General features: G+C 42.6%; 1 protein-coding gene across 1 annotated transcript in view; it reads right to left on the bottom strand.

The window, feature by feature from the left end:
- Window positions 1–7,009: 7,009 nt before the first annotated feature.
- Window positions 7,010–26,131, bottom strand: part of LOC310791618 (protein NLRC3-like) — a gene marked incomplete at both ends in the record, with an annotated part of 30,998 nt that continues 11,876 nt past the window's right edge. Inside the window, 3 exons of the mRNA XM_083653282.1 lie at window positions 7,010–7,046; window positions 7,277–7,450; window positions 12,607–13,675. Of these exons, the coding sequence (XP_083509408.1) occupies window positions 7,010–7,046; window positions 7,277–7,450; window positions 12,607–13,675 (1,280 nt within the window). The remainder of the gene's footprint in view (window positions 7,047–7,276; window positions 7,451–12,606; window positions 13,676–26,131) is intronic.

The raw sequence follows: 26,131 nt of genomic DNA, 5'->3' as shown, positions 1-26,131 counted from the left end.
GCGCCAGCATTACGAAAATCTGGGGGGGGGGGGGGGGGCACCTTCTGTGTCGCAATTTCGTTAGGGCACAAGACCACATGCCAGGACACAAAGGCCATTGTTTTATTGACATCGTGAAGAGTGATTTTCCTGAAATGTGTGTTAAAATGAGCCAATGACACATCCTTTGCATAAGGCAGGTTACATTAGCAGGCTGGTAGCAGGGCACTGCCAAGGTGGCCTTAGGGCCTTAGGTGGCTCCGTTAGATAACTGCAACTGTAAATGTATAACGTTAACAGTGATGAATAACACGGTATTGCTGTGCATTTCTTCAAGGGACTGGACTGATCTGATGACACCGACCGAGCGGCGAGCACCATGGAAGCTAACGTTATGGAGACCCAACAGGCACAATGCTGTCATATATTACGTTTAAAGTGTCGTAACGTTAATCTGCCAAAACGCTGCTACACAATATAATGATTTACTATTTAACATTAATGGCTGGTGAATTTGAAGGTAATCTGTCAGTGCAATGTTAGATTTTCACGCTTGACCAGAGGATATTGTTATTATTTGCTTGCTTTTGTCAGAATAAACAGAGATTGCCTCCAAAGAGATCCAATTATGTTGTTGTTGTATAATGTGCTAAATCATGTGACGTTACATCTGAATCATGTATCACATGCAGACGAGGAGCTCATTCTCTGTTGTCTGGTCAGAGGCACGGTTTGATTAAATGATAAGATGTTCATGTTGAGTGAACACCAAACAGCTGACTCTGACCAGCCCTTAATTGACCAGAAGATGTTAAAGGTAGGGATGCACCGATCCACATTTTTTCAGTTCTGATCAGATTCTGATATACTATGTCCAGCAGCTCTCCCTGTTGAAAACCCTGTGGAAACTGGCCTTATTTCTCCATGCTGGCCAGCAGCTCTCCCTGTGGAAAACCCTGTGGAAACTGGCCTTATTTCTCCATGCTGGCCAGCAGCTCTCCCTGTAGAAAACCCTGTGGAAACTGGCCTTATTTCTCCATGCTGGCCAGCAGCTCTCCCTGTGGAAACAAGTTGTCTGCTGCTGACATTGTGTTCAGCTTGACAGCTTGATTTTAATTTCTATTCATTTTTCTAATTTCTATTTTGCTCCACTCAGCTCAGCTCTGCCTGGTGCAGCTAGTCCAGCTGGACCCACTCAGCTCAGCCCTGCCTGGTGCAGCTAGTCCAGCTGGACCCACTCAGCTCAGCCCTGCCTGGTGCAGCTAGTCCAGCTGGATGGTGGTTCGACTCATTACATTTACATTACATTATGTCATTTGGCAGACGCTTTTATCCAAAGCGACTTACAATAACACATTTTTGTCAGCAATAGAGCAATCAACTATCCAACACAGTAGTGATGCGCGGGTCACCAGAACCCGCCGGGTCCCGCAGGCTGGCCCGCTCTGCAGGCGGTCTCGCTCTGCAGGCGGTCTCGGTTGGCAAATTATGAAAATATCGCGGGTGCGGGCGTGGCAGGCTCAGAACGTGACAAAGCAACATTATTAAATAATTTAGAGCAGTGAAACACGCAGAGTAATTAACCTTAAGACGTGAACTCTCTCTCACACGTAGGCCTACGCCTACACACAATCAGACAGACTCCTGCTGCACTCTCTATCCTACATGGAGTAAAGAAACGCTTCAATGAGGTAGCCTATGTGCTCTCAAAACAAACATTTTGGAAGGATTATTCACTGTAATTATTATTTGCAAGTGTCCATAAAACTAATGCCACCGCAGATTTTCTGTTGTGGACTCGACTGTGATCTATTTGTCAACTTTACTGCAACGTGAGTAGGCTGTGAACAATTGAGAGTGCATGAGGTAATTAAAAGAAATCAGACAGCGTCAGCGAGTCTGAAGCTGTATCTGCAAGCCGTCTGCACCTGCAGGTGCAGTAGTCAAGTTGTATGCAACAATTGAGAGTGCATGAGGTAATTAAAAGAAATGGGGAAGAATAAGAAGTGTTTCTGTAGCCTACCTCTACCTGCTACCTCCATTTGAAGACCTTGGATTAATTGAAGAAAGACCGATAATAGCGGAGTTTGACGAAGCAGAAAGAAATCGACGACATGAAAGCAGCCGCGCAACGCATGTGAGTGTGTGTGTGTGAGAGAGAGAAAGAGAGAGGGGGGGGGGAGAGACGGAGTTACTTTGCACACCATTGGAGAGCTCTGCTGTGCTCCTCCCGAGTCCGGAGACATATTACATTAAATTGGCCGTTGCGGGCTGCTGGGTTGGGCTGGGTTCAGAATTTTCAGATATTTTAACGGGCTGGGCGGGGCGGGCTGGCTCCAATGACTGGTTGGGTTGGGGCGGGCCTTAAAAAACCCTGACCCGCGCATCACTACAACACAGTCTATGACAACTACAACATCTGAAGGAATAGTGGTAAAGTTAAGTTCGTATTTTTTTTCGAGAGAGAGAAAGAAGTTAGTTCAAGAAGGGCCCAGATGGAGCATGAAAAGGTGTGTCTTTAGTCTTTTCCGAAAGACTAAAGACACACTCGAGTCATGTCGACTCGCCAACATGACTCACACCTCCAGGCAGGGCTTGCTTGTTTATCCACATTTACCAGTGTGTTGGGAAATGTATACATTTTAAAATTGACCCTAATTTAGACACATCTACCATTCTCAGCCTGTATAAAATTAGAAAAAACCTACAAATGCTGCAAAACATGTGTGTGACTCTCAGTCTTCTAGCAGATGTTCCCTCTCCATACCTGAGTCTCCACTGTCCAACAGACAACAGCTTCACTGAGGCTCCTGGATGATTGTAGCTCAGGTCCAGCTCTCTCAGATGGGAGGGGTTGGAGCTGAGAGCTGAGGCCAGAGAAGCACAGCCAACCTCTGTGAGCAGACAGCCTGACAGCCTGCACGCATGCACGTACACACACACACACACACACACACACACACACACACACACACACACACACACAGGAAGACACACATAGGTTAGGTTAGGTTAAGTTTATTTGATATGGACATCACAGAGCATTGGAGATGTAACATACATGTATGCACAGATACACAGTGTTAAGTGTTCATAGCGGAACGCTAATTTCAATACGTGTCCACAGGCGACTCCTACACCAAAACACAACCCAAGAGGACATACCCCAATAGAAGCAAAATCAATTATAAAAACCACAAGAGTAAAGCTATACATACAAATGTATTGACTAGAAAGTCACTATACAGAAAGTCACTAAAATACACCCCAGAGGACATACCCGAAAATAAACATAATCAAATATAAAACCACATGAGGAAAGCTATACATACAAATATTCAAGGATGTACATACAATACAGTACACACAATGTACACACGATGTACACACAATTCAGACATAATACACAGAGTACCACCAGAGGTCTACAAGGGTATTAAGTGTGAGAACACAGTTGTTTCTCTTTTAACCATGACTTAATAACCCTGTTAAAAACATTAAAATCGTGTTGTGTTTTCAGCTCAGTAGGTAGACTGTTCCATAGTTTGATTGATTGATTTATTTTGGTGAAAAAGTCAACACAGATACAGGGAAACAGACAGGTTCACCCAGGATAAAAACACAATAAAGCCTTGCGGCTTGTTTCCATTGCGGTCCTGAAACGTACAACATTTAGAGACATAAACACACACAAATGGGAATCACCATTCAATACTCGAATTATGGACTACAGTTTTGCTCCTAGAGAAAACTGATTGTCTTGCTGCCAGAGTTTCAAATAGTAGAGCGAGGGGATAAGCTCCCAAAAATACAGGAATTGTGGACTTTTTGAAAGGAACATGACATTTCTCACATAGTCAGGGAATAGCATAAGGTTTATTTTCAGATGTGGAGGGAAGTCAGATTTGACCAACATTCCAAGATGGCCACCATTTTCCCGCGTCTAATGTAATATGCTCATAACAATTATGCACTGTTTCAAAGAAGCACGCAATTTCTCACATAGTGAGTGAATACCATAAGGTGTATTGTCAGATGTGGAGGGAAGTCAGATTTGAGCTCAAATCCAAGATGGCTGCCATTCTCCTGGGTCTAATGTACAAATGTGCTTATAACACTTGTGCACTCCTTGTATAAAAAGCATGACACTTCTCACGTAGTGAGTCAATACCATAAGGTTTATTGTCAGATGTGGAAGGAAGTCAGATTTGACCTCAAATACAAGATGGCCGTCATTCCTCCCTAGTCTAATGTTCAAGTGTGCTCATACCAGGATAAAACTTTCACAAATCTCAAAGTATTTCTTGGTGAGAGTGTAGGGTCCTCTTGGTAATCTAGTCCAGATTGGAAAAGCCTAAGTGTAATGGTCTTTGAACTAGACCTGGTTTTATGCAGTCTAGATGGGCAAAAACAATGAAATCTTCCATTTTCCATTTTCACAGATAGGATAAAAGTTTCCCAAATCTCAAAGTGTTTCTTGGTGAGGGTGTCAGCCGGGGCCCCTTGGTAATCTAGCCCAGATTTGAAAGGTCTAAGTGTAATGTACTTTGAACTGGACCTGGTTTTATGTGGTCTAGATGGGGAAAAACTATGAAATCTCAGTGAAACCACCTATTATTTTGCTTTTCACAAATGGGATAAAAGTTTCACAAATCAGATAGTCAGTGAATACCATAATTCCTCAGATCTAATGTACAAATTTGCTTATAACAATAATTGTGCACTTTTTCAAGTGCACAAGTGCTAGTAACATAATTACTTAAACCCATTCAACCTCTTACATAATCATCTATAAACAGTATAGATGATTAGTTTATCTAACAAAGTCCAGTTCTTTGCATGGCAGACAGCTGGCAACTGAAAGGCCTTCAGCTGAGAGCACCAACTGAAGCTCACTGCAACTGTAAATATTAGAGTATGAACCACAAAAAGAAATGTAATGTAACTGCTGACCAGTTGCGGCTGTATTGTCTTCCAGGAGGATCTGTTGGTGAACGTATTCAATGTGACTTTTCAGGTTGTTTTCTCCTCATTCAAACTCTAAGTCGAGTATTCTGTCAGTAAAGATGTTTTAAATTAAATTTAACTTTGATTCAGGAGGAAAATTCAGGAGGAAAATTAAACTTAGAGAAATAGTGATTTTGCATAGTTATGAAAGTCAACACTGCCTGATATGAACATTTGTATTGTAAGATTTTCAGCTTCATCACTCAACACTAATAGTTTATCATTTATTGTTTCTTTTGAATCTAACCCTCTAAAAACAGATCATAGCTCTCAGTGGAAACTCTTTGATTAAAACCAGCTACATGTTGGATGTTCTCATTAATAAACTGCTTTGAAATCACTTATAATACAAAAAAAACTGTCTCCAATATTTGCGTTTTCATTTCAGTTTTGCACTTAATTTAACATTGTGACAAGTCCTTTGCTTCAGGTTTCACCAACAGAGGCAGTGTGGAGAGAAATAATGAAATATTCTCTCAGCGGAGAGAGAGTAGAGCTGAAAGATGGTTTCTCAGCTGGTTTCAAAAATCACTTCAGCAGGAAAATGAGGGTTCACATATTTTCTTTGACATTCATGTGCAGAGCAGATTTTTTTTCTGACCCCCCCCCTCCCCCCATTTTTCTCCCCAATTGTACTTGGCCAATTCCCCCTGCTGCTCTAGTGGCTGCCCCGGTCACTGCTCCACCCTCTTCCAATCTGGCGAGAGCCAAGACTAGCGCCATGCTTCCTCTGACACATGCACATTTGCCAGCCACTTCTTTTCACCTGACAAGGGAGTTTCACCGGCAGGACGTAGCACGTGGGAGGATCACGTTATTCCCACCAGTTTCCTTCCCCCCGAACAGGCGTCCCGACCGACCAGAGGAGGCGCGAGTGCAGCGACCAGGATACATACCCCCAATCCAGCTTCCCACCCTCAGGCACAGCCAATCGTGCCTGTATGGACGCCCGACCAAGCCGGAGGTAACACGTGGATGCAACCCTCGTGTTGGCAGGGAATCTACCGCTACACTACCGACGCCCATGTAGAACATAATTTAAATGGTCTGTTGAACAGTATCAGTGATCCTGACCTGAGAGTCTCCAGTTTACAGTGTGGACTCCCCAGTCCAGCAGAGAGCAGCATCAGTCCGGTATCCTGGAAATCATTGTTGCTCAGATCCAGCTCTCTCAGAATAGAGGCATGGGAGCTGAGAGCTGAGGCCAGAGCTTCACAGCTTCTCTCTGACAGCTGACAGACACTCAGCCTGAAGGACAAGAAGACATGTTATTCTCTTATATTGTCATTATTGTATTATTTGTACTGACAAGACTTTATTGATGAGGCTAACTGACCATTATACCGTCGCTGTTGTGCCAGGACCTCGAATGTCCCTTTTTTCACTTTTTTACTTTATGTCATAAATCAGTGCCATTGGTCACCCTTCACGTCTCTGTGTGTTTTTTACCAAATGCAACCAATGGAAAAGTATTAAAACGAGCTTGTGAGTAAATCTCGTAACGCCATTCGCCCTCAATCTGTCAGTCAAACCTCGAAATTCATCCCCTACCTCCGTCTGTACCCCCCCACGCAGGACAATAAACCCGGAAAAGTCACACGGCAGACGTGCTCATATCGCTTTGACTAATCCTGGCTTCCTCTGACGTTAATAGATCAATACAATGTTTTCCAGTTCCTAGGCTGCAAACTTGTTTTAACATGCAAATCGGAGTGGTTTCTGAAGAGAATAAAGTAATGTTAACGCTACGTTATGTCAGACTGTTCTCACCCCATGCCCAAGCCCCCGTCTCGGCCATGAGAGACTCAGAGCACTGCTGCTGCTGCTGCGCGCGCATCCGCGGCCCGGAGCTTGGTGCTCGTGCATGAGCATACGACTCTCTCCCGCCTGACTGGCCAGTGAAATTCAGGACCAAAACTAGCCTGCTTTAAATGTGTTCAGCAGCATTCTAATATGAATTCTCTATCTAACTGGGAACCAGACGACATTATGTTAAAACTGGGGAGATGAAGAGGTCACCTTCCTACTGGTTAAAATCCAGCTGCTCTATTCTGAAGCAGCTGGAGAGGAACAGAGAGAGGTGCAGTAACAATGACAAGATATCAGAGCATGGATGATCTTCTCTCAGTCACTGAGCTTCACTGCTGTGTATATGAAGCTGGATCAATAAAATCCAAATCCTTATGTAAAACCTGCAGGGCGACCTTTGCAGATTCAGGAATCCTGTTTTGAGAGACGAGAAATGTGTTGAATCAACTGAGAAAAACTGCAAAGTGCAAACTAATTTTACCTGAGAGTTTCCAGTCTGCAGTCTGGACCTCCCAGTACAGCCGAGAACAGATTCAGACCTGAGTCATGCAAGTCATTGCAACTCAAGTCCAGCTCTCTCAGAAGGGAGGGTTTGGACTTCAGAGCTGAGGCCAGGTCTTTACAGCCAGTCTCTGATAAGCTGCAGCCACTCAATCTGAAGAAAGAATAAAGCAAAAACATTACATGAAATATTGCGGAGGGCTTACTGGCTTACTAGACTGTAGTCTTTCCATCTGAAACCAGACAGCCTGTCACATCTCTGTCTCAGGATTTCTCCATTTCCCCTCAACACATTCTATAACCAACCAGATGAATACATCTGCAGTTTGTGCCTTGACGTTTGTGACCTTAGGTCCAGAATGCACCTCTTATTGGGACAATATTTTCATATGGCAATTTTCTCTGGAAATAAATGTAATAAAAAGTTGAATTTGAGTTGGGTGGGAAACTTACCCCTAACTGCACCGTAACTTAATGGGAACTTGACCTTAATTTAACCTGAACTCTCTAATTGTCTCTACTGGAGCAACAGATGAGAGTGAATCACAGAATTTGGGGTTTTATCAATTCCAGAAAACTATGAGGGATCAACCGAGCAGCATTTTGGTAAACAAACCATGTCACTGGGTGGCAACAGCAATGGAACCCTATGGAGCATTTGGGAGGCTTGAGTGTCTGACTCTAGTCGGCTGACTCTGTTTACATTTTAAAAACTGCGACAGTTCACACAACTTTAACACGATATGCATATATTATACATCAAATTCTTGAGCTAATTCTGCTCTCATTCAGAATGTCAAAATATAAGTGATGGTGTTGTATAGTTTTTGAGATATTAACCTTTGTTTGGCTCAACTCATACGAATAACTGCCGCAGGGTTCCGCATTTCTGGGTAGCAAGTGACGTCACGCTGATTCGTCTTATACAAGCCAAGGTTCTACCAGAGTTCACATCACACCCCTTTAAGTCTGGAAACACCTACATTGAGCAACACCTCTGGTGTCCCAAGTGCATTTTACATCAGAATATGTATTCGAATTGGAGTTATGATAGAACAATTCATTTTACCACAAAGGAATTTACTCAGGAAGATAAAATGTTGCACTGTCTGATAGGGATGGTACCAAGCACCGATATTATTTGGTACCGGTTCCTGATTGGTCAGTACCAGGAATTAATAAGGTCCTGGACGTTCAGTGCTGCTATCGTTTTTTTTTTTTACCATTCCCTAACAATGAGGAAGTGGCACCAGGCTTTTGATGTTGCGTGTTTACACTCCTGTCCTGTGACTACACTTGCGGCAGGTTTAAAAGATCAGTAGTATATTTGGAAGAAAACTAGTTTTATGATGGGAGGCATCACATTGCTGATTCACACAACAATATAAATACAATAATCTGATAAAGCGAGCCCTGTGATGATTCTGAGACAGAGAGAAATCTCTGCCTTGCGTTGCACAAACCTCACAGTGCTTTGCTGAACCTGACCTATTTTCTGACAGTCACAGAATATTATGTGGACTTTGCCAACTCTGAATACAGAACAGCAACGTACAGCGACAGTGTTCACTTTACCTGTAACACGTTTAGCTTGCAGCAAATTAGTTAGATCCAGAGCATCCATTCAGATAAAATTGGTCGACAAACTCCACGTAACGTAACTGACTATCTTGCTGGTTTGTCCCATAATCCTTTGAAAACGGGTGTGATTTATCCAGACTTGATGAAGAAAATGTTTTGTAAATTAAAATATGCCCCAGTAAAGAGATGTATTGCAGGCAACTTTGTTAGTGTCGAGTTTCCAGTCAGTGACGTGCGCAATGAATTCTACGTGCAACTTGCAAGTATGATTCCCCCTTAAAAGTGACACTACATAGGTGGCCTAGGTTTAATAAATCATATTCACAATCACAGAGGTGAAATAGGCCTTCTCAGGAATTTAACTTGTAATAACTAATAACAAAATTACTGTTGAATCTTTTCTCTTCATGTCATGTCTTTATTTTTTGCACAAATTATGGAGAGTAGTATCAATAAGAGTATCGATAAGTATCTGTATCGATAAGCAGAACCGAAGTATCGATAGGTATCGTTGAAAGGTATCGATAAAATCCAAACGATACCCATCCCTACTGTCTGATTTCAGATGGAAAGACAGGATAGAGACATCCTCAAATTACAATATTCATATAATATTCAGATCAGCACATTATATTTCTGACCTGAGAGTCTCCAATCTGCAGTGTGGACTCTCCAGTCCAGTAGAGAGCAGCTTCACACTTGAAGAAAGCAGGAAGCTGTCACTCAGGTCCAGCTCTGTCAGATGGGAGGGGTCGGACTTCAGAGATGAGGCCAGAACTTCACAGTGAGCGTCTAACAACATGCAGAACCTCAATCTGAATAAATAATAAAGAAGGAGTTGGACTTCAGAGCTGAGACAAGGACTTCAGAGATCAGGTCTCTCAGAGTTCACAGCCACAAAGTCTGTTTACAGATTTAATGTAAAATGAGAGATTATCAAAGCAGAGCTGGGACTATAGCATACCAATCAAAACGTATACAGCATACTACTATGTCTACTACGACTTGTTGTATTACTACCACCAACAATAATAATAATACAAATAACATTAACAGCAATAATTATGATAATAATGACAATAATAACAACCAATGATGATCATAATAATAATACTTAATACTTAAAGGCCGGCTTTACCGTGGGGAATATGAATATATATTAATTCTTAAAAAATCTTAAATTTCGAATCCGTTTTTTTCATTTTTTTTTTCTCTGGCTGTGAACAAGCAATTTCAAAAATTTCAACGGATTCGAAATTTAAGATTTTTTAAGAATTAATATATATTCATATTCCCCACGGTAAAGCCGGCCTTTAATACTTAATGTATTATTATTATTTTTGTTGTTGTTGTTGTTATTATTATTATTACTAGTGCAATACCCATGCCCGTTCCCTCCCTCCCTTTCTCCCCAATCACCAGGGGTACATCTACCCAGATGAAGATCCTGCACCCCCCCCCCCCCCCCCCCCCCCATGGGTACATCTAGCCATTCCCCTTCCCCCATTCATACATCATGCTCTCCCACTCTTCACTGCCCCTCCGATTGGTGCAGTACCCATTACGCAGTGCCTGTTCCCCTTCCCCTTGACATCACTGATGTCATAATGAAAATGTAAAATATAGCTGTGGCTCCAACCGTGGGCACATTTCTTACTTTTTTTTCCTCGTACTGCCCTCGGTCAGGTCCCCCTAAGTGCACTCCCCATGTTTGAAGTCGATCCGATAACGGTTCTAGAGATCCGCAAAGGACAGGGTCCATTACTAAAAAAAGTAATCTATTACACATTACTTTAAAAAAAAGTAATGCCTTACTTTACTTGATTACTCCCTGGAGAAAGTAATTCGTTACACTACTCGTTACATTACTTTTGCGTTACTCCGTAACATCGCCTGAGATGCATTGTCACATAATTTGCCAGTTAACAATACAACATTAAACCTTACATTACTAACATATGCCCATATATTAGCACAAATCTCTATCGTAATAAGGTAGGTTGCAAAACTTTTCCTGTCTGATGGTGTCTGTCCATTCCCTGCCATCTGTATTTTGTTCAATATGCTTCTGAAAAATGGCGATTCTACTGTTGAAACTGGCAACATTTCCTCTACCATGTACGAGGCAACAAGCCTGTCCATCTCTGGACATCCCCCTTGGCATCAGTGATGATGTCACAATGACCTAAAGTGGCCTGTGAAGGCCTGAAAACGTAAAATATCGCTGTAGCTCCCCCCATCGGCACATTTATTTAATTTTCTTTCTCGCACTGCACTCAGTCAGGTACCCCTAAGCGCACTCCCCAGGTTTCAAGTCGATCAGACCAACGGTTCTCAAGATACGCAAAAGACAGACAGACAAAGAGAGAGACACAGACACTACTGGAATTAAAAGATAGATATAGCTAGATAGATAGATAGATAGATAGATAGATAGATAGATAGATAGATAGATAGATAGATAGAAAGATGGATAGATAATTATTATTTATACAGTATCATATTATTTGAAATTTTCCAAAAGTGGGTAATGTATATCAGTAAAAACCACACATAAAATAATTCATAAATGCAAATTCATGGAAGCCTTTCTGTAAAAAGTGATTAAAAGTAGAATGAAAAATTACAGATTTTCAGCCTGAGCTCCACAGGCAGTTAAGTTAAACTTTTGATAAAAATAGCCTGGCACCATTAGAGACAGTCAGGCTTCACCACAGATTTGGTCGGGGTTTAAGTTTTGAGTCTAAAACACTAAATTCATAAATATCTCTGACATGAGCTGAAGGCAGAATAATACAAGGGGGATATTTCATAGAAATTATGCCAATAAAGAGTTGATCGACTAAAGAATTAAACTCACAACCTACTGTATCTGTTAGATTACTAATTGGAATGTGAAACTGAACCTGCAACAGTAATGACTTTACTCTGTTAGAGGAAAAAGTAATGTGATTACTGTGTGCCACTGCTATGTAGAACAACAGTTGTGTATGTTTGAGGAACTATATATCTTTATAGTAATTCTGAATGTGTCAGCTATATTAAGGTCGCTCTACACTGTTCTATACTGTTGGTATTCACATCAGGACTAACCGAGCCTTCCTGCAGTTCCTCACAGCTGGGATCAGCCTCTGTCGCCCAAGTGTTGATGTGTTGTAGGCCTCCACGTCCAACACATCCAGAACCTCCTCTGACATCTGCAGTATGTAGGCCAGAGCTGAGCAGTGGATCTCAGAGAGTTTATCTGATCTGTTCTCTGACTTCAGGAACTGTTGGATATACTGATGTACTGACTGGTCGTTCATCTCCACCAAACAGTGGAAGATGTTGATGCTTCTGTCTGGAGAGGTATTGGCCACTGTGTTCATCTTCTTCAGGTTGCTGATGGCTCTCTGGATGCTTTCTGGTGTGCTCTCTGTCTGACCCAGCAGGCCTCGTAAGAGTTTCTGGCTAGAATCCAGTGAGAGACCATGAAGGAAGCGGACAAAGAGGTCCAGGTGGCCATTTTCACTCTTAAGGGATTTGAGCATGGCTCTCCTCAGGAAGACATCCAGTGATTGTTCACTGTCTTTAGATCTACCGTCTTCTTCTTCACCACCCAGGAATGCCTCCAGAACCCCCTTATCCTCCTCCTTATCCCTGTTTGTGTGACAGTGGAGCATGTAGACAGCAGCCAGAAACTCCTGAATGCTCAGATGGACAAAGCAGAAGACCTTGTCCTGCTGGCACAGCACATGCTCCTCTTTAAAGATCTGTGTGAAGACTCCTGAGTATACTGAGGCTGCTGTGATATCAATGCCACACTTCTTCAGGTCAGCTTCATAGAAGATCAGGTTGCCTGTCTCCAGCTGCTCAAAAGCCAGTTTTCCCAGAGAGAGAATCATCTTCCTGGTCTTTTTATCACTTCTCTTATGAAACTTGCGCTTCTGCTGTTTGGACTGAACTAGCAGGAAGTGGATGTACATCTCAGTCAGGGTCTTGGGCAGGGCCTCTCTCTCACTGGCTTTGAACAGATGTTCCAGAACTGTAGCAGTGATCCAGCAGAAGACTGGGATGTGGCACATGATGTAGAGGGTTTGTGACGTCTTGATGTATTTGATTATTCTTTCTGACTGCTGCTTATCTGTGAATCTCTTCCTGAAGTACTCATCCTTGTGTTCGTCAGTGAAGCCTCTCACCTCTGTCACCCTGTCAACACACTCAGGAGGGATCTTATTGGCTGCTGCAGGTCGTGTGGTTACCCAGAGGTGAGCAAAGGGAAGCAGATTACGCTTGATGAGGTTTGTCAGCAGCACGTCCACTGAGGTCAACTCTGTAACATCAGTCACAGTCTTGTTGTTGTTGAAGTCCAGAGGAAGTCGACACTCATCCAGACCATCAAAGATTAACACAACCTGGAACTTGTCAAATCTGCAGATTCCTGCTTCTTTGGGCTCAGTAAAGAAGCGATGAATAAGTTCCAACAAGCTGTGGTCCTTTTTCAGCAGATTCAGCTCTCGGAAAGTGAACAGGAATATGAACTGTATATCCTGGTTGGCTTTGTCTTCAGCCCAGTCCAGAGTGAACTTCTGCGTTAAGACTGTTTTCCCAATGCCAGCCACTCCCATTGTCATCACTGTTCTTGGTTTATCTCTTCCAGGTAAGGGTTTAAAGATGTCTTCACATGCGATTGGTGTTTCTGATCTTTGGTTTCTGGATGCTGCTTCAATCAGTCTGACCTCATGTTCATAATTGACATCACTCCCTCCCTCTGTGATGTAAAGTTGTGTGTACATCTGATTCAGAAGTGGTTTATATCCTGCTTGAGTAAACCATTCACACACACACTGACACCTCAGCTTCAGTTTAGATTTGTGTTGATGTTGACATGCAGCAAGAGTTTCTGAAAGACCAAACAACAGATTAAATCAATGAGAGTGAGTAAAGAGTAAGGGCTAATGTACACCGCCTCCGGAACAGATGCGGTACGGCTCCGGTACGGCTGCGAACAGACCCACACTCATGTAATCTGTCAGACGTATGAACAGACCCACACTCATGTCATCTGTCAGACGTATGCGGGATCCGTCAAAAATAGAACAGGTGTGTAATTGTTACGTACTGCATGTATCGCCCATCAATTAACATGGGTGAGAGTCAATCGGGATCCGCAACGCAGCCGTAATGCATGTGGTGTGGATGGACAAGCAGGTCCATCCACCGGTGTGAGGTAACTGTGTAGAATCGATTATTATTACTCAACCAGGAGTTTTAGAGCTGACCAGGCCAAGGCACCTGTGCAATAATCATGCTGTTTAAACAGCATATAGATATGTCACACCTGCCAGGTGGATGGATTATCTTGGTAAAGGAGAAGTGCTCACTAACACGGATTTAAACACATTTGTGAACAAATGAGAGGAATAAGCCTTTTGTGGAACAAGCCTTTTGTGTGCATATAAAAAGAACCCCTAAATATCCTTTATTTTACAGGTTTACCATTAAACTTAAATATTCTCAACATGGCTCCTTTTAGAACTTTATTACAACTTGTGAAAAATGGGAACATATATGTTTGTCAAGTATAGTTTGAGGTGAACAGGAAGGGATACAGTAACTAGAGCTGTACAGGAAATGCAAGTTTGCAAGTTTATTATTCTTGCATCAATAGGAATAATTGTATGAGTGATTTAGGTACCGACCTTCTTTGAGCTCCACTGTTACTGCAGGAAAAGAAGTATAGGAAAGAATATGTTAAACAATCCCTGATATGACTAGTCCACTACCATTCAATTTAGTTAGATGCAAGAGTTGCCGACACACATTCATGGTAAGCACTCACAGAGAAGTTGCACAAAAAACCTAAATTTAATAAACAAACTCCGGTTTACTTTTCAATACAAATTAAATAATATGAAACGCAGGATCTAAGACAAACTAAGATTTTCTATTTCATGTGATGCGGTCGGAAAACTGTAGCTCTCCGTCATCTATCGTCCAGGTAAGTAATCAAAGGTAAGTAAGTAAACTTATAACATATTTTATAAATCTGAATAAAAATATAATTCAAAATATAGCCGCAATCGGCAATAGCAAGGGTTCAAGCCTTGCGCAAATTGAACGCCTAATAGTCCTGGAGGCAAATTTGTAGAGCATGTTCAGGTGAACATGTGGGGAAAAGTTGCTTGAAAATTGGAGAAACAGCCTGGGAGTTACAAACGGGTGTGAAGTTACGGCATATTTTGTGTTAGGGCACGCCCAATTTTTTCATCTGTGGCGCCCGCTTTTGGTCAAATTGCGAAATAGCATGTCAGAAATGCCATTCCAGATGAGGCTGAGAAGTTTGCAACCGATTATGCGAATGGACTTGATTTACCGCTATTACATGCCCACTTTCACCAATGATGACAAAACTTCAGATTTTGACTAGGAAATCCTCCGTGATATATCTGCCAAGTTTCGCGGTCATTGGACAAACAGGTGCGGAGTTACAGCCTTTTTTGTGTTAGGCCATGCCCATTTCTACCGTTTATGGTGCCCCCTTTTGGTGCACAAAATTTGACACACATGGTCTGTGATGATCTCCGAACACGCTCATTAATCGGTCATGAAGTTATGACAATTTAGCTGAGAGGACACGCCCTCTCACAACTTTGTGTTAATATTTCCAAAACAAAAGTAGATTTTCAAAAATCAAAAAATCAGGATAGTCAAGCTTGCTCCATAGATGCTTCCTGGCGATTTTGGTGGAAATCGGTCAAACGGTCTAGGAGGAGATGTCGAAAATGTGTTTTCCAAACTTTTCAAAATATCTCAAAACCTTTCCAGGCGGACCTTGAGGCAAATTTGTAGATCAGGTTCACCTGAACATGTGGAAAAAAGTTGCTTGAAAATCGGACAAACGGCGTGGAAGTTATGGCCTTTAACGTAAAACCTTCAATTATAGCACCGCCTTCAGGCTGATTCGAAAGATATTTCTTGAGCAGAAACTAGCACCCAATATCTGTCATTGTGCCAAATTTCTGGTCTCTACCATTTAGCAACTCACGGGAATTTGCATCGAGGCCGATGAACAACAAGGACAAGGACAAGGAGAACAATAAACCAGCACAAAAACAATAGGGCTTCAGCCCCTTCAGGGCTTGAACCCCTAAATATCTTTTATTTTACAGGTTTACCATTAAACTTAAATATTCTCAACATCACTCCTTTTAGAACTTTATTACAACTCTTGAAAAATGGGAACATATATTTTTGTCAAGTATAGTTTGAGGTGAACAGGAAGGGATATAGTAACTAGAGCTGTACAGGAAATGATTTGCACGTTTATTCTTATTCTTATTATTATAATGCATCAATAGGAATAATTGTATGAGTGATTTAGGTACCGACCTTCTTTCAGCTCCACTGTTACTGCAGGAAAAGAAGTATAGGAAATAATATGTTAATCACTCTTAGCATAAATTACTAACTGAATCATTGGATGTCTGCTAAATTTAAGTTCAGCTGAAGATAAAGTTTAAATAGTTTGATCAACGATGAGTTTCAGAGCTAACCAGGCCATGGCACACCTGTGCAATAGAGTACCGCAGGGATGACATATTTCTGCATTTAAAAAAACCATTTATGCTTCAAAAGTCATAAAAGTGGTGCTAGTTTGTGAAGATGATCTTGCTGATACACAAACTTCACTGTTTCATAAACTTGTGTTATTATATTACCTTATCTCATGCATTTAACCTAAATCCCCATACACAAATCCCATTGCCTTTTACACATACTCATTCCTGTGGTCCTCTATCATCATGCTGTTTAATCACCATCTTGATATGTCACATCTGTCAGGTGAATGGATTATCTTGGCAAAGATTAACACAGATTTAAACATATTTGTGGACAAAATGAGAGGAATAAGTATTTTGTGTGCAAATAAAAAGTCTTAGGGCCCTATCGTTGTACGGCTCTATCGTTTGCGTGGCCTTTACGCTGCGTTTGCGTACCCCTTATTGCTATCTTCCCAGCATCTAAGCTATCGTCTGCCTCCACCGTCCAGTTTTGTGCTGTGATGACACAGGTGTAGGCGTGGCCCAGGCGTGTCGGTGGGCCTCTAGCCTATCATGTGTCTCGCGCAAGTGTCATTTAGCGCTGTGGGGAAGATACCATCGGTATGTGCCGAGCGCAAAGAGAGGTTTGGGAGTTGCCCGTTCCAAAATAGGCATTCCAGCGCAATGTGTCAGAAAAAATCACCTTGGGTGCTCTCAATTTTAACGCCAGGAAATAGCTGGTCTTAGAGTAAACGCAGACGTACGCCTGAGCGCAGACAGTCTCCAGATCTCCGTGCAGTGCAGGAAATTTTTGCTTGGATCCATTTAAGCACGGCATGGATGTCACTCTCTACTCGCGCCTGCACACACTCTTCTCTCTTCGGAATGCCCAACCCGATCTCCAAAACAATTGTAAAATAGCAACGTTTGTGGAGCAACGTTGCTATTTTACAATTTCGGCTCCGAAATTGTAAAAATGGTAACGTTGATTTTCAACTATAGCCTACATTGCAGAAAAAACACACCTTGATTTAAAAATGAGAATTTGTTTGTCATGGTTTTATTAGGCTACATAATTCCCGACCATACAGGTTTGTGGTGTGAGGTAACAATAGATTGCTTTTGAGAAAGTTCTAACGGTGTTGTGCCAAGGTGCCGCTCCCCACCCTGGCCGGCCCAAAACACCCAGGGCACTGACCCACACCCACCCCACCACCAAGCCTGCATACCCGTCCAGCTCCCACCTTCTCGGGGGAGACCCCCCTCCAGTCCAGCACCTGGCGCACACAGACTCCCGCCCCGCCAGACCCTCGCTCCCCTAATCCAATTCAAAACGCATAATTTTTTCGCACAACACCTGTGTCCGGCCAGTACATTAACCTCTTTCCCTGCAATTGCATGTAAGCAATTACACAGCGCGGATGGCAGCTGAAGTCCCTCTCGCCATCAAGCAGACAGTGACGGAAGCATGTGTCTTTATGTGCGCCAAGGGGAAAATGACAATGAAATTGGTGGGATTCGATGTACCGTAAATTCCGGACTATAAGCCGCACCTTTTTTCCCGTTTTTTGGGCTTTTTTGGCCCCTGCGGCTTATATAACGGTGCGGCTTATCTATGGATTTTTTCAAAAAAAAAAAAAAAAAAAAAAAAAAATCTCTTTTTTAGCACTCTTTCTAACTATAAAGCCACTTCTGTTTTAATTTCCTCTCTTGCCCTCTTTTCACCACACTGTATGACACTGTATGACACTGTATGACACTGTATGACACTGTATGACACTGTGTGCACTGTAAATAACAACACAGGTGGTGTTGTGTTATGTTGTTTTGTTGAAATGTTAATAAATGGGAGCATTACATATGGTAATTAAACATTAAAACAAAAAAAAAACAAAAAAAAAAATACCATTAAAACACCCGCGGCTTATAGTCCGGTGCGGCTTATATAAGAAAAAAATAGTCAACTTTGCAGGTGCGGCTTATACACCGGTGCGCCTTATAGTCCGGAATTTACGGTATATATATTAATAGAAACGAATAGAAAATAGCTGATTAATAAAATGTGTGCTGGTGGAACGAAATTAAATTATTCTTCAAATAGAGCAGCATCACTCATCGCCTCTCAGTACAGTGCGTAATTACGCAGCGGAGATAGAAGAGAGCCCGAAAAGAGATAAGCATACAGACGTTTGTGCAGCAGCCCTTTATCAGCGTGTGAAATGGCAATAATACACAGGTGATTCACAGGTGGGCAGGAGCAGGGGCGGACTGGGATCATAATTCAGGCCGGGCATTAGATACCAAGCAGGCCAGGCTGATACGGGCCGACACGCGAAAAAAAAAAATTGCAGGCCAGGCCAGGCCAGGCCACCGGGCATTTGCCCGACGTGCCCGATTATGCAGTCCGCCCCTGGGCAGGAGCATGTTATTTGATTTCTATGCATGACATTCTCACATCTCTCTCTCTCCCTCCCTCTCCCCATCTAGGCTACCTTTTCTCTCCCTCTTTCTCCCTCTCAGTGAAGGAGGAAGCTGCTGACGTGACGCTGTGGTTTTATGGGCGTGACCACACGGTGTGGTCACGCCCATAAAACCACAGCGTCACCTCCACAATGCTTTTGGGCATAAACACGCCTATACAGATATGTGCGCCGAGATGACGTGAAGCGCAGCGGGCCGAAACACCTACAATTAGGGCTTTGTGCGCTATTCCAGCGCAAAACGGGTGCTAATGCAACAATACCGCCGTCGGCAAGATAGAGCCCTTAGATCTTTTATTACAACTCGTGCAAAATGGCAGCATATAATTCTTGTTCAGTATATAGAGCCCTGCTGGAATGAGTCCAGAAGTAGCATGTTGGTGCTTACGGAGAAAAGTGAATAGGGTTTTAGAATGGGGATTTTCACTTAAATGCATAAAATAAGGTCTGTGGCTAACAAAAGTTTATGGGAGTGGCAATTTGTGTGATTTTCAGAAAACGCTTCAAAAGGCATAGAGACACTGCATGAAATAGGCCACGCCCATCACGGGGGAAAGCTCTCCATTCAAACACCGGCATTCATTTTCCTTGAATTAAACATATAGCTAAAAGCTGTTGTGTGGTGGGCTGCACAAAAAAAAAAAATCGCCAATTAAAGTGTTTTTGTACTCCCGAGCAAAACAAGGAAGCCATTGAAAATTGGCGAGAAGAAAAATGTGGATCTAGCTGTCAAGGAAGTAAGTTGGAGTGTTCATCTTCCATAATGATCTTGTGTGCAACATGCGATCATGCACGCAACATAGAAGAACGCCAGGATTGGGGGGGAGTTTGTGTTTACCGCCGTTTTGGGTGTGGTTTCTGAATGATGACGTGCTCCGCAGTGTCTCTATAAAAGTGATTCACATTCATGAAGATTATCCTGCTGAACACAAATTGCCACTCCCATAAACTTAACCACAGACCTCCCAAGGAGGAGAGACAGACTGACTGCCTGACCATGCAGGTGTCAGACCTCTCTCTAATGGTCTTGATGCCAAGGGGCGGTCTCACTGTAATAAGCAGGATAGTGTAGAGCAGCGAGTTGGTCATGATCACAAAATAAACCCCTGATCAACCTGAATGATCTCCCTTTCAGGAACTGGAGCGGTCTTGAATCACCCTGAAAGAGTATGTATCAGTAGCTACTGTACTGGCTCACTGTTAGTACAAAACATTACTCTAGATTAATTACGCTGTACGTTGCAGGCTGTAATGTAAAGCTTTAGTGAAAACACCTGGTAATCTTTTATTCAAGTCTATGGGAGAGGAGTGCAGCGCCTCCTGTGTTGGCAGGGTGGAAATGGAACTCAAGAGAGGCAGTTCAACAACATTAAACATGGGGGGGGGGGGGACTGGTCTAGGCTCGGTTATGGAGTAAGGCAACTAACCCTAAATAAAATATAGACACAAAATGTGAATACTATCAATTAGAGGCAAAGATCATTTTGATTACATCAGTATTAATAATATAAATTAGACAGTAATTAATTGTAAATAAATATAGTATTTCTTGGCTTCCTACCTGTTCTGCGTATGCATTTGACAATGGGAATTACGACGAGCAGCAACATTGTCAGTACCACGAAGATGGTGACTATTCTCCCTGTTCTTCGTTTCCCTTCACCATCAGACTCTACAGAAAAACAACAGCAACAAGTGTTAAGTCAAGTCAAGTTGCTTTATATAGCAGCAAATCATAACAACAGTTATCTGAGATGCTTTACAAATGGTTGAAGACCAGCGTCTTTACTAAGTTTCGACGCAGCAATTTAAACAATTCCCCAACATGCATTTGGCAGCAGCAGGAAGGAAAACAACTCCTCGAGCAGACCTGGCTCTAGGTGGCATCTGCCTTGACTGGTGGGTTGAGAAAGATAAAGAGAGAGAGAGAGAGGGATGGGGAGACACGAGAGAGAGGGAGGGGAGAGACAAGAGTGAGAGAGAGGGAGGGAGGGAGGGAGGGAGGGAGAGGGAGAGACAAGAGAGAGAAGGAGAGAGAGACGTAGTGGCAGAACTGCATTGTTGTTCAAGTGAGGTAACTCACTCGGGATAAGGGGGTTGCTGATGGGTTGGCTGACCTCCTCACTGACTGGGTTCTCCACCTTACAGCTGATTGATGCATACTTCAAATCCTTCAGCTATAAAACCAGTGAAATATAAGATCACAAACCAATCACTCAGCCACATTTCACTTTCATTTTTAACAGAGCATTCAGATTCAGTGTCTTGCTCAATGGCACTTCGTCTTAAACCAGCTACTCTGATTAAAGCACAGTCTTCTTAAGCCAACGCCCACATTGGTAGCATCCAAAAACAACACACCTCCCTAAAGCACATGATGTAATCTGCTGTGTTGAGAGGAGCTGCTTAGACACAGTTCACAGAAGCTGCTAGCTAAACACTTCACATGCTCACTCTCTTTCAGTCTTTCACAGGTTCCCCATTGTAGCCCTGAAAATCTTTATGATATAAAACTGACCAAAATCAAAAAAAAATAGCAGATTTAGTGTGTGTGTGTTTTTAGTCTGAGTGAAATGTTCTCTCTTTATGGTCTCCCCTGATTCTAAATATAGCTGAATCGCTTGGTTTGACCAAGTAAAACTATTCTTATAAGCATTTTACAAAATGTCTGGAAAAATAAATGGTGGATTAAACCCCTTGGTTTGTATGTCTAACCGGGAAGAGGGCGTGACTTTGGCACTCTGTATTTGGGCTTGCTGCAGGAAGGGAGGGGGGTTAAAACAGCTGAAAACTAGCGGCTGGTGCAATGAATATGTGATGCAAGTTGAACAAATCATTATGGTGTATTCCTGTAAAGGAATGCATTTGTTCATCTCCTGATATTACTAGTGGACATTAACTCAGTGGTTCTCAAAATGGGGTCTGGGGAACCCCAGGGGTCCATGAGAGGGTCCCCAGGAAAAAGAAGGATAACTTAATTTCACTATAATTCCATCCGATGGGAGTCTGTGGTCTAATTTGTGTCAGTTGATGTGAAAAAGTTTGAGAACCAGTGCATTAACTAACTCACACATGGACAGAAAGACTCAGCCAAAAAGACAGAGGTACAAACACTGTCAGTAACATTGCTGTATTGTACCTTTGTAATGATCATTTGGTGTTTGAGTAACTCTGTGGAATTCTCTCTGGTGTTGTCTTTCTCCCAGGTGTAGCTGACTGGTTCAGTGTCTGTGGTGGTGTTTGACTCACAGCTCAGAAAACAGCGAGTCAAATCATCTGCACACCATTTAGAGATGGAGGGTTTATAGACAGGAGCTGTTGTTGATGGAGAGAAGAGGAGAACAGCTGTTACAGTCATGATCACTCACATGCACATAGTTATTTCTCTGTCTCAATGCAGACAGCTGGAAAGAGACAGAGACACTCGCACACTTTGTGCACCTAATGTGCACTTAAAGGGATAGTTTGGATTTTTTGATGTGAGGTTGTATGAGGTACTTGCATACAGTTTGTGTACTACATTTATGCAGCCAGCCTGGTCCCAGTTTGGAGAAATGCAGACCGGCTGCGTCAGGCAAGTAGAGCTGTCTGCTGATGTGAAGAGGGCCATGAGGAAAATACATAAAGTGCTTCAGGTGCAGGTGGTGCAGCAGCCCCACTTCTTCCCCACTTAGCTCCACACCTGCATGGCTACAGTGAAGATTTCAGCTAAAAACATGTTGTAAAAGACACCTTTTCACGTCAACTTGGTATCTGAGGGCTTGTGGAGTCTTGGATTACACCAGGTGAGCAGTATGGAAGCATTTTATGTTGTTTTTGTTTTTTCTTTGTTTTGTATACATTTTTGGTTCCCTTCACACTCAACAGACAGCTCTACTTGCGTGATGCGGCCGGTCTCCATTTCTCCAAACTGAAACCACGGCGGCTGCATTCTACTGCATGTAGTACACTGACTGTATGCACGCACCTCACATAAAAAAAACTATCCCTTTAACATGAACAAACATGTAACATGGAGGGGGGGTTTCAGCACAATGTTAATAGATTGTATAAAAATATCCATGTAGCCACCATGATTGTCACCATTTTGAAGCCTTGAGTTTGGCATTTTGACCGTTGCCATCTTGTTCTTTTGTTTTGCCAGACAGAGCTGCCTGCTATTGGTCCGTGTTAGCTGAGCTGCAAAATCACTGGACAGGTGACCTGTCAATCACACCCCAAACAGGGTTTTTCCTGGCTCAAAATGAGGCAGAGGTGGTACTAGAGCCGTTATTCACCGATTACTGATATGGCTGCAGAGTGCCGACATAGTGCATTTTTGAGCAGATATAGACCTTTTCTATGTGGATTGTGCACCGATATGACTATGTGCAAAGCTACTCAGAACGCTGCTTTCTTGAACAAATAGGCCAACTTTATTTAAAAAAGAATTTAACATTATGCATTGTCAACTTCTGGAAGTGAGCACTGAGGAAATAAAGAATAAAAATATAATAGCTAAATAAACATCAGTAGCCAGCAGTTACTGTATGTTCAGTATAATTGCTGACCATTTACAGTGAATAAAGAATGTAATAAAATAAAATGTCCTGAGATCTACTGTGCACAAAAAGCTTTGTGTATGTGTTGTTAATTGTCTCAATACAGTTAGCTTCACCTAATGCATGACTTCATCATGAGTCAAGTGAGCTGTCTGTGTAAAACCATGCTCTCACAGGCTCTTGCCAGTCACTTTTTATCTATTTTGTTGTGCATCTAAACGTGTCTTTAGGGTATTTCCTTACATTTAATTTAATTTTCAAAACAAACCTATTATCACATTCAATGGCTTATGTGTGCTTTAGACATGTTAATTGTTCTTTTATTTTGAAAAACTCCGACCAGAAGTCTTATTGTTGTTGTTGTCGCTAGCGGACATGGGTAGTTGTGAGGAGCCGATGGGAGCTGCTAAACACAGTCGCACTAATGATAAGAGAGCTGATATTCCCTCGAAAACATATTTTTCCTGGTTGGAAACAGCATTAAGCAGCAGGACTGCAGACTGTGCTTTCAAAAAGGCTCTTTATCGTGAATGGGAGCACGTAGCTGACGTCTGATAACGTTATTGTAGCTAATCAGAGGCTAATGGGCACTGCTACATTGCAGTTTACCATCTCAAACAGAACAAGTGGCTGTGAAAAGGCAACCAGCCAGCCATCACTTACAAATAATGAAATGGTTATTTGATTGAAGGTTTAGGGGGTAAATTCATGTCTATATTTAACGTTACTGGTAAAGGTTGCTGAGCTACTATTTCATCACCAAGCCACGAGTGCAACACTTGTTAGTGTTTTTGCAAGTATGGTTTCACCTGTCAAGAGCTGGAGGCGGAGCTAAATTATATGGAGGCGGCCACCTCGTAATTGTCCATGCAGGAAAAACCCTGTCAAAGCATCGTCTTTTCTCTCGTCTATTTGAGGCTTAATTGGACCATAATTTACAAAATGAACATCATGCTGTATTAAACATGCAGTATGTAATTTTCTGCCACTAGGGGTCTCAAACTCAAAACCAATATCAGAAGACGGCGTGTCATGGCGTCGTGCAGTAGTGTGGAATTCATGGTGGAATTATGCGAGCCATTTTATGAGATTAGGATTCCCTCAGCAGGTCGGTTGGAGCTTGCAGGGAACGGAAAGGGATTTTCTTCTGCTGCTGACCGCGCCTCTTGAGTTCCGGTTGCACCACATTGAAACGGGGCTGCCCCCAGAGGTTAGAGATTTTTTTTTCTCCTGGGGTGGGGGGGTGGGGGGCGAGAGTGAGGATGTTTTTTTCTTTTTTCTTTTTATTGTCTGTATTTTGGTTTGATTTCCTCCTTTTTTTATCATCACTGTTGCTGGTGGTTCACTGGCTATTATGATATGCAAGCATTGTATATTATGTTTGTCACTTATAATTTTGAATAAACTAAAATATTTGATAAAAAATAAAATTTAACCGATGGGTTCCCAGATTGCTTCTTTTAGTTAACTCCACTTGACATTTTAACAGTCTCAACCAAAACAATCTCAGCACATTTTAGCGATTCCCCCACTTTATCTTGTCAATGAGTGTAGTCCAGCTGGCCCAGCCAGATAGAACTATCCTGATAATACTGTGATCCCACACAATCGTATCAGTCTGAACCATTGGTCTGGACTGGACTATCAGGCCCCCACAGTGATTTCAGTGGGCGGGAGTACTTGCCTTGACAGACAACTCCTTCAGCCAATCAGTGTCACCACATGCAGTACAAATCCATCCATCTCAGAAGAACAAGAAACTCCGCTGGTGCATCATGTTTAATTGTTGTTATTGAGTCTATTTCTGCAAGAACTGCACTTATGGCTGTTTACCCCTCATTGCTTTTTCGGGAAACGGGAGACACCATTACTGTTTAGCAGACAATTGTCCAAGTCCCTCTGATCCGAGTCCCAAGCGAGTCTCAAGTCAATTGGTCCCGAGTCTCAAGTCCCAAGTCTTTGCTTTTGTCGGCAAGTCAAGTCAAGTCAAGTCACAATGTTATTTCAAGTCAAGTCTCGAGTCGAGTCACTAGGTTATGTCAAGTCGAGTCACAGGTTAGAAAAAATGACAAGGCAGAGATTATTTAGGCTGCAGATGTGCGCGTTCACGTTAATACGTGCTTGTTGCCAAGCAACACACTTCTCTCGGACGAGCTCGAGACAGCTGACAGACAGCTCCAACTCAGCTCAAACTTATAGAGTTGTATTCAAAGCATAGAAACGTTCTCACAGCTCAATTTAACAGCGCCAACACAAGCAGTTTGATCACAAGTGCAATCAGTACTGAATGCGATGGCAGACTGCGCATTGCGGGCAGTTGACGAAGTCAGGAAGAAATTGAAAGATCTTCCGACGCATCAGCTTACGTCTATTTACAGCACATATCGATCAATATTTTTGGAGAAGATTCCGGCCGCATCACGCGCAGATCAAGATGAGACAGCTGTCAGAGTAGCTACGCATTTGGGTGTAACTTTTACGCCTGCTCCATACACAGACGCAGCACATACAGGGTGCACTAGTCATAAAATTAAGTTAGTCGTAACTTTGAGTTCTACATCGGACGTAGCGTGTAAACCTAGGCGTACGCCCAGCTGGTGCACAAGTCCGAGTCGAGTTTCGAGTCATTTTCTTCCAAGTCCGAGTCGAGTTTCAAGTATTTACCTTCCAAGTCCGAGTCGAGTCGGAAGTCGTCAAATTTGTGACTCGA

This window comes from Poromitra crassiceps, assembly GCF_964638095.1.
Source record: "Poromitra crassiceps genome assembly, chromosome: 16".
NCBI lineage: Eukaryota > Metazoa > Chordata > Actinopteri > Beryciformes > Melamphaidae > Poromitra > Poromitra crassiceps.
Note: the sequence above shows the minus strand (reverse complement) of the source record. Positions and strands in the feature narration are given on the sequence as shown.